This window comes from Pecten maximus, chromosome 13, assembly GCF_902652985.1.
Source record: "Pecten maximus chromosome 13, xPecMax1.1, whole genome shotgun sequence".
Lineage (NCBI taxonomy): Eukaryota > Metazoa > Mollusca > Bivalvia > Pectinida > Pectinidae > Pecten > Pecten maximus.
In genome coordinates this window covers 18,884,191-18,899,742 of record NC_047027.1, presented here as the reverse complement: position 1 = coordinate 18,899,742, position 15,552 = coordinate 18,884,191, and the positions used below count along the sequence as shown (strand labels likewise).

At 36.9% G+C, this 15,552-nt stretch overlaps 1 protein-coding gene across 1 annotated transcript in view; it reads left to right on the top strand.

Annotated features, from left to right (window-relative positions):
* The window catches only part of LOC117340294 (serine/threonine-protein kinase SIK1-like), a 49,716-nt gene that overhangs the window by 26,657 nt on the left and 7,507 nt on the right, over positions 1-15,552 (top strand). Inside the window, exons 4-7 of the mRNA XM_033902060.1 lie at positions 1,621-1,736; positions 14,244-14,414; positions 14,643-14,766; positions 15,210-15,433. Of these exons, the coding sequence (XP_033757951.1) occupies positions 1,621-1,736; positions 14,244-14,414; positions 14,643-14,766; positions 15,210-15,433 (635 nt within the window). The remainder of the gene's footprint in view (positions 1-1,620; positions 1,737-14,243; positions 14,415-14,642; positions 14,767-15,209; positions 15,434-15,552) is intronic.

The window sequence follows — 15,552 nt, the reverse complement described above, 5'->3', positions numbered from 1 at the left end:
TCATATTTAAGACCTTGAGGGACACACTAAGCCCTCCTTGTGTCAAACCTTGAGCCTGTTGAGGGACACACTGATCCCTCCTTGTGTCAGACCTTGAGCGACATCAAGTCCTCAAGTCAAACCTTAAGGGACACAGCGAGCCCTCCTTGTGTCAGACCTTGAGGGACACACTGATCTCTCCTTGTGTCAGACCTTGAGGGACACAGCCAGCCCTCCTTGTGTCAGACCTTGAGGGACACACTGATCTCTCCTTGTGTCAGACCTTGAGGGACACAGCCAGCCCTCCTTGTGTCAGACCTTGAGGGACACACTGATCCCTCATTGTGTCAGACCCAGAGGGACCCACTGAGCCCTCCTTGTGTCAGACCTTGAGGGACACAGCGAGCCCTCCTTGTGTCAAACCTTGAGGGACACACTGAGCAATCTCATGTCAGTCCTTGAGGAAAACACTGATCTCTCTTCATGTCAGACCTTGAGGGACCCACTGAGCCCTCCTTGTGTCAGACCTTGAGGGACCCACTGAGCCCTCCTTGTGTCAAACCTAGGGGGACCCACTGAGCCCTCCTTGTGTCAGACCTTGAGGGACACACTGAGCCCTCCTTGTGTCAGACCTTGAGGGACACACTGAGCCCTCCTCATGTTAGTTCTTGAGGGACACAGTGAGCCCTCCTTGTGTCAGACCTTGAGGGACACACTGAGCCCTCCTCATGTTAGTTCTTGAGGGACACAGCAAGTCCTCCTTGTGGCAGTCTCTGAGGGACACTGAAACCTCATGTCAAACCTTGAGGGACACACTGATCCCTTCATGTGTAAGACTTTGAGGGACACACTAAGCCCTCCTTGTGTCAAACCTTGAGGGACATCCAGTCCTCAAGTCAAACCTTGAGGGACACACTGATCCCTTTATGTGTAAGACCTTGAGGGACACACTAAGCCCTCCTCCACATGTTTCACACCCTAGCAGTAACAGTACAGCCATTGAAGTTGTTTTTGCTGCTTATGCCTGTACTGGTAGTGTACTTCACCATGGCCTGTTAAAATGCCTCGGCTATTTTTAGCTTTCACAACAGTGCTTGGAAAATTCGTAAGTCATGCCTGCACCTAAAATAGACCGCTTAAATGTGCTGGAAAGAAATTACATCAGTTTGTGCCAAGGACGCCCAGAATTGTGAGGGTTAAGAAAGGGACATGGAGGGGCCCTGATCATGCTCAGTTAGGGACAATTCAATTGTAGATGTGTATATACATAGAAGAAATGAGGGGCCTAAGATTTATAGGGATAGGTATCAACCTAAATAAAGAGGATGTTAAGTTAATTGATTGAATCATTCCAATTAAAATAATTTTGTTTAGAATTTCTCACTCTAACTAGAAAATAAGAAATATTTTTGAAACACTCACATTCCTCTGTAATATATCAAGAAGGTTATATAAAAGGCACAATTGAATTTATATACCTTAAAATATGAATTTAGTAATCAAATTGGTACAGATAGAAAAATCATATGCCATACAGCCAAATAATGAAGTTATTATCTTGAAATAACAAATGCTTCAATTAAAAAGAACAGAATTGTTTTCCCATGATCAGTAACACCAAAAACTTTCTTCTCCTTGCAGATTACATAGCCAGACATGGACGAATGACTGAACTAGAGGCACGAAAAAAGTTCTGGCAGATTATATTAGCTGTGGAATACTGTCATAATCATCACGTTGTCCATCGAGATCTGAAGGTAATGTAAAACAATTTCAGCATCCCATTTCCTTCAGAAGATTATAAAAAAACAGTAACATAAACATCTTCGCCTTCAAAACAATGTTGATATTGCTACATGTTAGAGGTTTTGCAAATTGAGTGTCAATATTGATTAGAATACCATGATCTGCCTAGCTATAGTGCAATATTTTTGTTAAAACCAGCAGTTTATTAATCCCCTTCTGGTGAAACTAGAAAGACTATAGTTTTCCTCTCTATCTGTCCTGTACGTACATACCTATCACCAAAGTTTGTCCGTGCTCTAGCAGCTTCATTCCTTAAGAGGTTTGGATCAAACTTCAGACACTTGTAAAGGACCATATATGTTCTGTAGAGCTAGTCTTATTTATTTAACGTCGGTTTAAATATTCTTGTAATGTTTATAAGTATCTTGACATTTTAAATTCAAAACAGCCAAAGTTATTCAGAAATTTTATTAACGGGAGAAATTTATGGTTCATTCTCATAATTTATATAATTTCCAGGAAAAAAATATAAGTTCATTTTCAAACAAAAAGTTTGACCACTGAGCAATCTTTTGCATCAGCCCTTATGTGTTATTGAAAATTGATGGAATGAACTGAAATTTCTTGATGTATTTTAATATTGGTTGTACAAAGAATGGATTCTAATGACAAAACCATGTGTAGAAGTATCTCAATGTGTTTCTTAGCTACACTATCTCCCACTGTTTAACAAGGTTTGAATTGATTGCTTGTGAATATTATTTTTTCGGAAAATTGAGAAACAGCGCATCAACTACAGCTCCATGAAAATTGATGGATCTCATATATGGAGTGGAACTTTAATGAGTTTGGGTGCAAAGAGCCTCGTTCCTTTCTTAATCTTGCTGCAATTATTTGGTTGGGCAAGAAATATACTGTCACTACATAACCTTGGTGTTCTTGGTGTTGTGTTATTACCAAGTCTTACCTTGTGTGTCGTTAGTGTGGCATGTTTTTTTTATGTATTTGCATACTTATGTGAAAAAGACGTCAAGTGTTCATTGCTCCCAGTGTCCAGAGTGAAAATACCACTAGGTCAAAATCACTATTAACAAAGTGAATTTCTGTGGCTTTTCTAGCACCTCCAGTGGCCACTGAGGTCATACAGCCGACAGCAAGCATCATCAGCATCAGGCAAATGTCACTGGGTCGAAAGCTAATTACAGGGAAACCACTCTAAAGTTGTGCCTCAGACATAGTTTAACTTAGATGGCTTTCCTTAGAATTCAGTGTAGTTTTCTAGGGTACATGCTTGATGCAGAGGAACTATTGCTATACCCCTGCAGTCTGCGTGGCCTTAGACAGCAACATTGAAGTTTTTATAATTATAAAACAGTGTTGTGTCAATACTCATGAAGATACAGCTTAGATATTTTAACACAAGACCTTCTCATTGATATTACATTTGCAGACCTGCTGACCTTAACCATGACCTTTGACCTACTTTTGAAAAATTGTATTCCAAAGGATCCTTTCAAGCAAAAAGGAATGAAGCCCTGATGCATCAGGTTATTTATAGAAATATGCAGAGGGAAAAAAATCTTCATATAATTATTATACAGCAACTAGGTTGGAGTCATAGTAATCAAGTATCAAACTGTACTTAAAAGGATGGTGTTATTGGTGATACTGCCATTAGTGTCTGGACTGACCTTTACCTGGATATAAATTAATCAGGATCAGTGACTTTCCACACCTGTTTTGGTATGGCCAGGGGTGGGATATTTCCAGTTAAGCCTGCCCAGGTGTACAAGTGAATGTTGTGGCATTGAAGGCCTTCTGACGTCATTCTCCTTATTTTATGTTCGTCTCTGGCAGGAACTAGCTCTGCATTGCATCACGCCAGGGATGTTTGCATGACAAGGAATTGTAATAATAAAAAAAAGTTCTCTTTTCTTGTTAATTATAAAATGTTATCAGGAACACATCTGTCAACATATAAATTATAGTGGGTTTTTTTCATTGTTGTTTGTTTTGTTGTTTTATATATTTTTATAGTGTTTGACATAATCTGTTTCTATTAGAATATTTTTTGTAAAGTTTCATTCTTGCCAAATGCTTAATTTTCATTTCACAATCTGCTCTTAATTTTCATTATGGTATTTGCTATCCACACGAAATGGTTGCAGATTCTACAAATGTTCTTTTAATCAATTTGTGGGGATATTTGAATTTAGTAAAGCTTAAATGACAGTTCAAGTATTTAAAAAATATTAATAAATATTACTCAGAACAAAAGAAAGTAAATGTTTAAGGGTGTTAAATCTTATTCAAATAGTTACAGGCCAGGACCGAGATATGCTTGAGGACAGTAAATCCTCTGTACCTCAAAGGAAGAATTATATTGCTGGCTGTAAAGTCAGCCGCTTTATAATGAAAACATCACTACATGGGAGCATGGAGGGCCTTATAATATAATGGGGGTTCTGTATAGGCAGCAATTTGTCAGTGGTGAGGGACTAATGCAGGAAGAAATCAGTGTATAAATATTCTAAAGATTAGATATTTGAAATCTTACATAACAGAATTGGATTTTTATTTTATGTTAAATAGTGAATACACTGTGCTGTGTTCTGTGTATAATTTGATAATACTGTTTTTAATGTCAAAAATTCACACAATTAATGTCTTGATAGTATATATGTTGAAGACATTGTGACATACCAAATTTCTTAGATTTAAGTTTATTTCATATTCATTTACCCACTGAACCATTGACGAAATTAAAAACAGATTTGACCCATTTGAATTTGGAAAATTTACAGTTTAAAGGAGAAAGGTCCATTGTATTTTTCATTCATCTTCACAAAATTTCCTTCATCTGCCTACCTGTATGGTTTCTTGAAGTTTGCATAAGTGCTTTCTTCAATGAAGACTTGTTTTTGAGCACCTGTGAAACATTGAACTGCAGATGAGGGCCTATCTTTGTTTTCATGATACAAGATGGAGGGAAAAAACCCACTAATCACATTAGAACAATCTGGATACATAAAAATATATACACATAATTTCAGAGAAAGGCACATACGTAATTGATACACGCAAACTGTGCTTAATTAGTAGAGAATAGAAATATCCCATCAACTTTTATATCATTCAAACAAATCAATAGCCAGATCAGGTCGAGAATTCTCTGCAAAAAATACACAATGTATGGTAGAAAATCTGTATATCCATCCTTGATTCTGTGTAGATTTCTAGACAAATAAAATTTACTTGGTTATATCATTTGTTCCTTTGAGCAGATGTGAAAAAAAACTATTTCTTATGTGGAGTAAAAAAGAGTATTTCTGCAGGCAAAACATCTTTGTGGCCTCTCTGGAGCAGGCATAGCCTATCAGTGTTTTATGTCTGCTACATCAGTGATCTCCCATAGGGAGCCCCCCTACCACAGCTCTTGAGGTAAAGGTCAAAGGCCGAAGCTTACGTCAATGGCTGAGCTTGGAGGTCATAAACGCACACAGGCCCTCATAACATTGTCAATCACGGCTTCATGTTAAATAAAACCAATTTGTACAATAGTCGCTCCATCAGCACTGGCTTAACTTTACTATGGTAAATAAGCAACCTCGCAGGCAAAATGTAATTATACACTTCATCCATCAATTCGTCACTAACTAACACACTTATTCTTGTTAAGTCTTCTTCTGTTGATAGATTTATAGTGAATTCAGTAACTTGACAGGACAAGCTTCTGTTCTAGGATATGAAAAGCTTGTTTTATGACTTGGTAAGCTTTAAGCTGGGTTTTTTTTTTGTTTTTTTTGTTTACATGAGATGAAAGTTTCCCCCCAATATAAAAGCTTTTAATCCTGGAGAAAATGTTTTTTGTAGACTTTTTTTTACCTTGGCACTTTAGCTTGTTAAGATTGTATAAGCTTTATCTATAAGGCCCTTTTTAGGAGTTTGAAGGCCTTTATAAGCTTTGATAGTTATTTTTTGTGCAAGCTTCTGAAGGCCTTAATAATCTGAAGGAATAGGCATTAGGTACATAAGACTTTGGTATATATTGGCTATACTTGGGATTGATGACTAACAAATCTTGGTATTTTGTAAGCTTTGTTGAGGACTTGGTTGAAAATGGTCAGGTAATCAGTTCAGCTGGTATTAATGTTGTCACACTTGAAAAAATAAGTAACACCTCACAGTTTTTCAGTAAAGACCAAAGAAGATTCAAGAAAATTTGTGGCAATATATGTTGCAAATGTGATGACCAAGATATTTCAAATCAAAATATCATGTCATCAGTAACAGGAGAACGGTATATACTGTTTTAAAGTAGGGGATTGAGATAAAATACACATAATGGTGATGATATATAGCTTTCTATCTATCATCAGACAGCATTTCCTAAACAATACACTGCAGGTTGAGTCTTGATGAGCTGAAAGCCTGCCAGGACTTTTTTCTATATTTATTTTCCTGCCTAGATCTCTGCAAGTTGGAAATTATTGGAATTTGTTTACGCAAGTTGAAGACATTCCAACTAATTATCAAAACAGAATGTGCTTTCTGAGGTAACGGTTTATTGATGAGGGAGAAAAGTTTATTCAGTTTTAAGTACAGTAATTACATCAGTGTGGTATGTTAACATGTTTATATAAAGTATGGTCCTGGAAATTATGTCAATTTTAAAGTGTATATACGTCAGACAACTTGTAGCTTACATCTATACATACACTGAAAGACCTCAAGGGGAGGTGTATATGACACAATGTGTACTGTCTATGACGTCCATGGAGGACCGACTTCCTGTAGATGAGGTTAGGAAGTTCTGGACATGTTCGACTTCCTGTTGACACTGGAGTTTCTGGAGTTAGTTAAGTCTGTATGCTCAGTTTTCGGGTTAATAAAGTCAAAAAGTCAAGGACAAGGTAGACATTTGTTTACATAGGTTGTTTAAGTGTAGATTTGTATGTAAAACCAAGATTTTTACATAACACAGAAAGTTAAGGATAAAATCAAATCAAGGCAAGATTGACATCCATGCTGAATCTGCCATTAAGCCAGATTTCCTTTAGACATGGCTAAAAGTTATAGACAAAATGGATGTCTGTTAACACTTTCACCTTAATTAAAGATCATTAAGTCCAAATTCCAAGTTGTCTGTTGACAAAATGAGAGAATCATGGACAAATTAAAGTGGAACCTTGAACAATTGGTTGGTTTGTCAATACCATGACCTTAATTAAAGTCCAAACTCCTAATTGTCTGTTGACAAAGTGATAGAGTCATGGAATCTTGAACAAGTGGACATTCTGTCAACACTGTGACCTCAATTGACCGTAACCTCAGTTTGTTGACAAAAATAAAAATGTCACTCAGACAAAATGGAATCATAAACTAAACAGACTTTCATGTATGGTATACCTATGCTTATAAGATGATTGAGCCCGGTTTACTAGTAATTCTCTTCATTAAGTGCGATGTAGTCTTTCCCTAAGATAAATTGACAATCTTAACAGAGAATTCCCCAAACTGTTTAGAAATTCTGGGCACAGGTGTTGAACTGATGGAAAGGCTGGTTGTATGTGTGAAGAAGAAAACCGTTCTAGTGGTATTACTTGGTGAGCTATGTAGCTATGTGACAGGGGTATAGTTAGGGCAGGGTAATGATGCCGACTGCGACTGGAATGTTGTAACTATTGGAAAGGTGATACACTTTATATATATACACCGTACCTGACTGTTTGTAATGTCATAGGTACTCTCAAAGTTCTCCATGTTTTTCTATAGTTAAAAAAATTCATGTGTTATCAATTTGTTTTTGAAATGTTAATTTCATTACTGCCTTTAATTCTTGTAAAAGAAATAATTTAGTTACAATAGTAATAATGTTACAAAACATTGTTAAAAAAAATATGAATGAACAAAAAGACAAAAGCAAACACCAATAATAGGTAACATTTTGATATTTTCATGTATTTCATTAATGTTATTTGTGAACTTTATCTATTTTAACTAACAAATTGTATTAATCATGCTTGTTGGCCTGGATTAAAGAGTGAGAGGGGTCTTACTGTGTGTAGAAATGTCTAACTTGTGGGAGGAAATGTCTTAGTGTGGGAGGAAATGTCTTAGTGTGGGAGGAAATGTCTTAGAAGTGTGGGAGGAAATGTCTTAGTGTGGGAGGAAATGTCTTAGCATGGGAGGAAAATGTCTTAGTGTGGAGGAAATGTCTTAAGTGTGGGAGGAAATGTCTTAGTGTGGGAGGAAATGTCTTAGTGTGGGAGGAAATGTCTTATAAGTGTGGGAGGAAATGTCTTAGCGTGGGAGGAAATGTCTTAGTGTGGGAGGAAAATGTCTTAGTGTGGGAGGAAATGTCTTAGTGTGGGAGGAAATGTCTTAGCATGGGAGGAAATGTCTTTGTGTGGGAGGAAATGTCTTAGTGTGGGAGGAAATGTCTTAGTGTGGGAGGAAATGTCTTAGTGTGGGAGGAAATGTCTTAGCGTGGGAGGAAATGTCTTAGTGTGGGAGGAAATGTCTTAGCGTGGGAGGAAATGTCTTAGCGTGGGAGGAAATGTCTTAGTGTGGAGAAAATGTCTTAGCGTGGGAGGAAATGTCTAAGCGTGGGAGGAAATGTCTTAGCGTGTGAGGAAATGTCCTATTGTGGGAGGAAATGTCTTAGCGTGGGAGGAAATGTCTGAGCGTGTGAGGAAATGTCTTAGCGTGGGAGGAAATGTCTTTGCGTGGGAGGAAATGTCTTAGTGTGGGAGGAAATGTCTTAGCGTGGGAGGAAATGTCTTAGTGTTGGAGGAAATGTCTTAGTGTGGGAGGAAATGTCTTAGCGTGGGAGGAAATGTCTTAGCGTGTGAGGAAATGTCTTAGCGTGGGAGGAAATGTCTTAGCGTGGGAGGAAATGTCTTAGTGTGGGAGGAAATGTCTTAGCGTGGAAGGAAATGTCTTAGTGTGGGAGGAAATGTCTTTGTGTGGGAGAAAATGTCTTAGTGTGGGAGGAAATGTCTTAGCGTGGGAGGAAATGTCTTAGTGTGGGAGGAAATGTCTTAGTGTGGGAGGAAATGTCTTAGTGTGTGAGGAAATGTCTTAGTGTGTGAGGAAATGTCTTAGCGTGGGAGGAAATGTCTTAGTGTGGGAGGAAATGTCTTAGTGTGTGAGGAAATGTCTTAGCGTGGGAGGAAATGTCTTAGCATTGGAGGAACTGTCTTAGTGTGGGAGGAAATGTCTTAGCATTGGAGGAACTGTCTTAGTGTGGGAGGAAATGTCTTAGCGTGGGAGGAAATGTCTTAGTGTTGGAGAAAATGTCTTAGCGTGTGAGGAAATGTCTTAGCGTGTGAGGAAATGTCTGAGCGTGTGAGGAAATGTCTTAGCGTGGGAGGAAATATCTTAGCGTGGGAGGAAATGTCTTAGTGTGGGAGGAAATGTCTTAGCATGGGAGGAAATGTCTTAGTGTTGGAGAAAATGTCTTAGCGTGGGAGGAAATGTCTTAGCGTGGGAGGAAATGTCTTAGCGTTGGAGGAAATGTCTTAGTGTTGGAGAAAATGTCTTAGCGTTGGAGGAAATGTCTTAGCGTGGGAGGAAATGTCTTAGTGTGGGAGGAAATGTCTTAGCGTTGGAGGAAATGTCTTAGTGTTGGAGAAAATGTCTTAGCGTTGGAGGAAATGTCTTAGTGTGGGAGGAAATGTCTTAGCATGGGAGGAAACTAGAGAACCCGGGGTAAACCCATGTGGTCGGGCAGGTGACCCCATACCTTTTCACGTCCGATCGGGGAATCGAATCCCGGCCACTTAGGTGAAAGGTAAGTGTGTTACCAATGTGCTATACCTGGCCATCTATTATTGTTATTTGTTGCGGAAAAACTTCTTGTTGATGTTGGAATATCTACTGCTCTGGAGTTAACAAGGCTCATTCATGTAGTTGGTGGCATTCTTCTGGCACGGTTAGGGGAAACACTGACAAGGTTATTGTCATGAATTAACAATGCTATGAATTGTTAGCAAAACCCTCTGACATCTAGCTGTGTACTTGTGGAGCTGACGATGATACACAAGTGTATTATCATTTCAATGTAAAATGTCAGCATTAGTTGTTGCAAAATTTGTTTCAAGTTCAAATGGATCTGCTGTATATATTTGACCTAATAAGTGCGCCCGCCCTTGTAAATGCACCCAGGAAAAAAGTGTGATAACTGAAATATATATATACCGTATTTGACCTAATAAGGGCGCAGGGCGCGGGTAATTGACAGTGGGGGCGCCCTTATTAAGATTAGTTATTCTGAAGTTTTATGAAACAGACTATACCTTAAAGCAGAATACCCAAGGCTGTGGAAATGGTAAAATATTCAGTCATAAAAATATTCCAGATGAAGATATCTATTCATTATCATTATATTAAGCTTAAACATCACTTGAATATTCCTGTAAACTTCTAAACCATGCCAGCTGATCTTTAGACCAGAGAACGTGTGTTCCACCATTTACATTGTATGTTCAAATGGAACTCTTTTGTGTTCTATTTATAGACACAGGTGATATCCCAGATCATATCAGACATCGTTTTCTTTGACCTAATAATTGATTTACAATGTTATTTACTAGCTTTCTGTTCTGAACAAAAGTTATTTATCAACAAGAATGAAGTCTTTTACTTTATCTTCAAATAAAGAGGGTAAGTTATTATTTGTATGTATGTTTAGTTTCGGGTGCTCTTTGCACTGACATGTCATCTGTGTGTGTAGGAATTGACAAAATGTGGCGAAAACTTGTGTTCCAGTTACTTAATTTGCTGAAGAAAGTAGAACACATAAAGTAGCGAAACTTTTCACATGAATTATTACTTTTGAACACCATTTTGACACTCGGTCAAAGATTTATTTCCTTGAAAAAAGGTAGGGGTGCCCTTATTAGGGCAGGCGCCCTTATTAGGTCAAATACGGTATATATAAAGTTCCTTACTTCACTGATCTGGCAATAAAATCTTCAGTCTCATTACATAGAGCTCGAGGTAGCTATATAGGGGCCACAATGGCTGAGTGGTAAGGTGTCCCGACACTTTATCACTAGCCCTCCACCTCTGGTTACGAGTTGGAAAACCATGTGGGGCAGTTGCCAGGTACTGACCGTATACACGTAGGCCAGTGGTTTTTCTATGGGTACTCCGCCTTTCCTGCAACTCCAAAATCTAGCACGTGCTTAAATGACACTTAGCTGTTAATAGGACGTTAAACAAAATCAACCAAACCAATCATAAATGTATGTAAATGAAAAAAAAGTTTTGCATCAGAATTTCACATGAAAACATAATACATATATGAACTGATAAATGTATGTGGTACCCCCTGCTTTAGAACAGTGTTTTTCCCATCACAAGCAAAAAAAACATTAATATGAAGAGCCATTTTGTGACAACCACTGAATCCTAATATACATAAACGAGACCTCAAGTCCATCACTGAAGGTCATACTGATGTGTATAACAACCTGGACTTGCGTCATCCATCTTGATCATCTCTATAAATGTTGTGTATGTTATACTTATAACTGACCATCTTCATTATGTATAATGTGAATCATCTGTTTTCTAGGCTGACAATGACGTACGCAAGTCTCAAAAAGAAAAAATGGCGTAGTTTTGACGTCTGAATCCCATCCCTCTGTGATGTTAAATTTGACAACTGTTTTACCATCCACATTCTACCACCGTGACTTGTGGCTGTATAGTATCTTTGTGTCCATCAGTAAGGGCATGTCATTATATCATTCAATAATTAATTCAGCATTTATTGTTAGCCGTTAATAAACCTTGTACCATGTCACCACGACGTGGCTGACTGAACACAAATTACTGGGTCTCTATTGAAGTTCATATAGTACAACCTGAGAAGCATACATACCTATGGTAATTCATGTAGCAGTCTTCAGTTATTTTAAAAATTTCAAAGTTTTTATAACTAAAATCATTTCACTTGTTCAAATTCAGTTTTGAGGTACAATCAGATAACTCCGGAATGACAGATTCATATTCCATTCCTGTTACAGTCTAAACACTCAAATTGTTGTAGTTTTAGTTTTTTTTTTGTTAAAGCTCAAAGTCTCTTGGGTACAATTTCCTACACGGTAAGCTAAAAAGTAAAAATTTTGCAAGTCGTAGAAAAATAATGCCCGTTTATCTGACAAGCTTAGAGATCATGATTCTCACATGTCACCATCTCTTGGTAGAAGAACTGACATAATGTTGTTCTATTGAAGGAGCTGGTCTATGATTTAATAGTCAGTCCTTACCTCCACCTGGCTTAACCTTTTTAGATATATTTTGTAAGATATGACTGGGTAAAAGTACAACTAAGCCTTCAGGCTGGAATAATTAAGTGTCTCAATCTAAAAGCTACTGTGTCTCGATCTTCACAGTTTTTGACACATTTAGATGCTCTAGATAGTTTTCATCTCCCAACCAACCTGATACCGGTTACAGATATCTGTCACCATTTCAACATGGAGATGAAATGGGCAGTCAATCATGACACCGGTAATGTTATATAAATGGTCTGATGTAATTTTCTAGTCAGCTTTGATTTTAACCCCAATAGAGTCACATTCTGAAGCATCATTGTGATAATGGGGGACAAATTCATCAGTTCTTCATCTCAGCTATCACTATTTACTTGTTCAAGCAGTATGATTATTTTTTATGGTTTTACAAGTGAAATAACAGAAAATATCAACCAGGGCCCAGTTGTTCTATAGATGAATTAGCTTAATCACTTGATTAGTGAAAATGTCATTTTTCTTTTACTTCAAAACTCGTGCATGCAGAGATTCGTTAAAATTGTCAAGTTAGTTGTACCAGGATTGGTTTTATCAGGATTTTAAAATTGTAATTTAGTGTAAAATCACTTTTAATTAACTGGGTGGCAACTTGATAAAAACTTACATCCATGAGTGAAGGTATTGAATTGAATGTTTTGGAAATATTTTCCCCATACAAGTTCATGTTAGATTTTTACAAAACAAGCTATTTTAGTATTTCTTTAAAAGTGAATAAAATAAAATTGTATTGTTACTTGTGAATATAGCATATATTTCACAAGTATGAGAGATTATTGATATTGTACTTACACAGCACAAATGGAAAATTTTGGTATAATCTGCCATAAGAATAAAGTTATGTTATTATGTAATGGGAAGCCATTTAATGGCTTCTATGTACTGTTCAGTGTAATGCATTAAATGGAACTTACCTTTATTTTTTTGGTAAATAGTGAAACATTGAAGTGTATTAAGTTGATTTTGCTGCCAGGATGGCGGTAATTTGTTGGTAGAGATGTCATATATGATACGTATCACGGAACTTGATAATTTGTGGGTACCGTGCCTGTGAAAATCTACAATGATGTATGCCGCAGTTATGTCAGCTCATCGCTATATATACCTCGACAAAGGAACCATTGCTGGTTGGAAATTGTTTCTAATCATCCCTGACATGATGTGTTCTTGTTATTCTGTAATGATTACACTGGATTTTATACACGAGGAAGAATTCATAATAAAGGAATTTATCTCTTTGTTGTCTAAATTTGAGGGAGAAGTGATGTTTGTTACACATTTGATAATAATCCCTCATTTCTTGTACAGGGTTTTATGTCCTCACAACAGCCTGTATCCTTTTCATCATTTTAAAATTGATAAGGATTCTCAAATGAATTCAGAACCAGTATTATATTTCTCATATATTTGGATACTGCAGTGGTTATTTTTAGTATTTTTTCACTGTTCACAACAAAATTCTTCCAAGACTCCATACATGTCCTGTTGTCTCGGACTTTGTAGGTAGATTTGTTTGGTATACCCTAGCTGGTTTATTTGAATAAAATGCTGAATTTGACAGTGAAGAAAAGTAATTAAAATACTTGTATTTATTCATTTCAAGTTCCTTTGGAGAAAAATATCGAAACTATTTAGAATTTCACTTTCACTTTTTTGTGTGAGGGTGTGTTGTGTGTGTGTGTGTTAGGTCATACAAAAAGGAATGTTTCTGAGTAGTATATTGCGTATGGAAATGATGTATGATGTGGGGGAGTGATGCCTGTGAATCAGAGATTAGTAAAAAAGATTAATGTGTTATGTTAGTGTAAAGTTAGTTCACTGCTGGTTTTATGTGTGGGGGAGGAACCATGCTATACGGCCTTATGTTGTCAGTCATCATAGCAGAATCTGTTACATATTTACATACTATGAAATTGAATCTTTAATGTCAGGAATCTTAATATTAAATAATATGAGGTGTCGATTCACAAGAAGTTTTTCTTGTGAACCAATTCTGTGTTGAATGTGTCTATGACTGAAAAGTAATTAAACAGAATTGTTAAGATTGACAGTATCACACAGTATCAAAATACAATGTATTTACTTCATGGAATAAAAAACTATATAAATTCACAGTTTATGTCTCAAATATTGTACAATTTTATATTGAGAAACTGAATCATTTCATAATTCGTTTTTCCCATTGTATAATTTCAGGCTGAGAATCTCCTGTTAGATGCTAATATGAATATTAAGATAGCCGACTTTGGCTTCGGTAATTTCTTCAAGACTGGTGAACATCTAGCCACCTGGTGTGGGAGTCCCCCCTACGCAGCTCCAGAGGTTTTTGAGGGCAAGAAATACCTTGGACCCCAGATTGATATATGGGTAAGTATACACCAGTAGAATTCCTGTCAGATCCTGTCAAACCTCGAAAAATTTCTATAAAGAAAGAAAAATATAGATATAATTTTTGTATTTTAAATTTGACTGATAACTACGTTATATTTTGTAAAATAAATTCTGTTTTATGATCCCTTATTCATAGAATTTATGACTACTTACATTGTAATGTACACTGTCTGTAGTGATTCATACCTTGTATTTTGTTTCCAGAGTCTGGGTGTGGTTTTATATGTGTTAGTGTGTGGGGCACTACCGTTTGATGGCCACAATCTACAAATGTTAAGGGACCGTGTCCTGTCGGGTCGATTCCGAATTCCCTTCTTCATGTCAACAGGTAATTTACTTACTTATATGATATAAACTCCTGATATATCTTCAAAGAAAATATTCTAGTGTAAGAGTTCTCCTGACATTTTAAAGTTTGCCGAAGTGATGCAAGGGACATAACTCCGATGTATGTTGATATAGTTACAGTATTTAGAAGACTGCTTTGAATTATAACTTTAGGGATACAAAACATACAGTGTATAGTGTATATAAAGAAAATAACAAATATCAGTTTTAGGTATCCACTGGTTTGGGATGGTGCCGTTTTGCTTCATTTTGAGAAGAAATTTAGTGAATTTCGAAGCAAATTTTCAGGAGTAAAAATTTTGGGAATTTGGCTTAAATATGTAAAAAAAAATCCTTAGGGAATGGGGCCCATTAATGGTTCCCGAAAGCCTTCAGAAAAAGGCCCTGATGGCATTTGTTTATGTGTCATTTGTTGTGTTTCAGAGTGCGAAAGTCTCATTCGTCGGATGTTAGTACTTGATCCCTCCAAACGCCTGACTATTGGTCAGATTAAGAAACACAAATGGATGTTAGCGGATGGCGGGCCACCCAAGTTGCAGACACCTCCTAGTCCAATAATCGGGTATAATGCGAAGATCGGCGAATATAATGAGCAGATTTTACGTCTTATGCAAAGCCTGGGAATAGACCAACACAAAACTATGGAGGTAGGGGTCTGTGTATGATGAACACTTATTATAAATATATGGTTAACATTCTAACATTCTCGTTATTTTAGCTGACCATTTCCAGGTGTTTTAATGCATATAGAGAAATTTAAATTTTT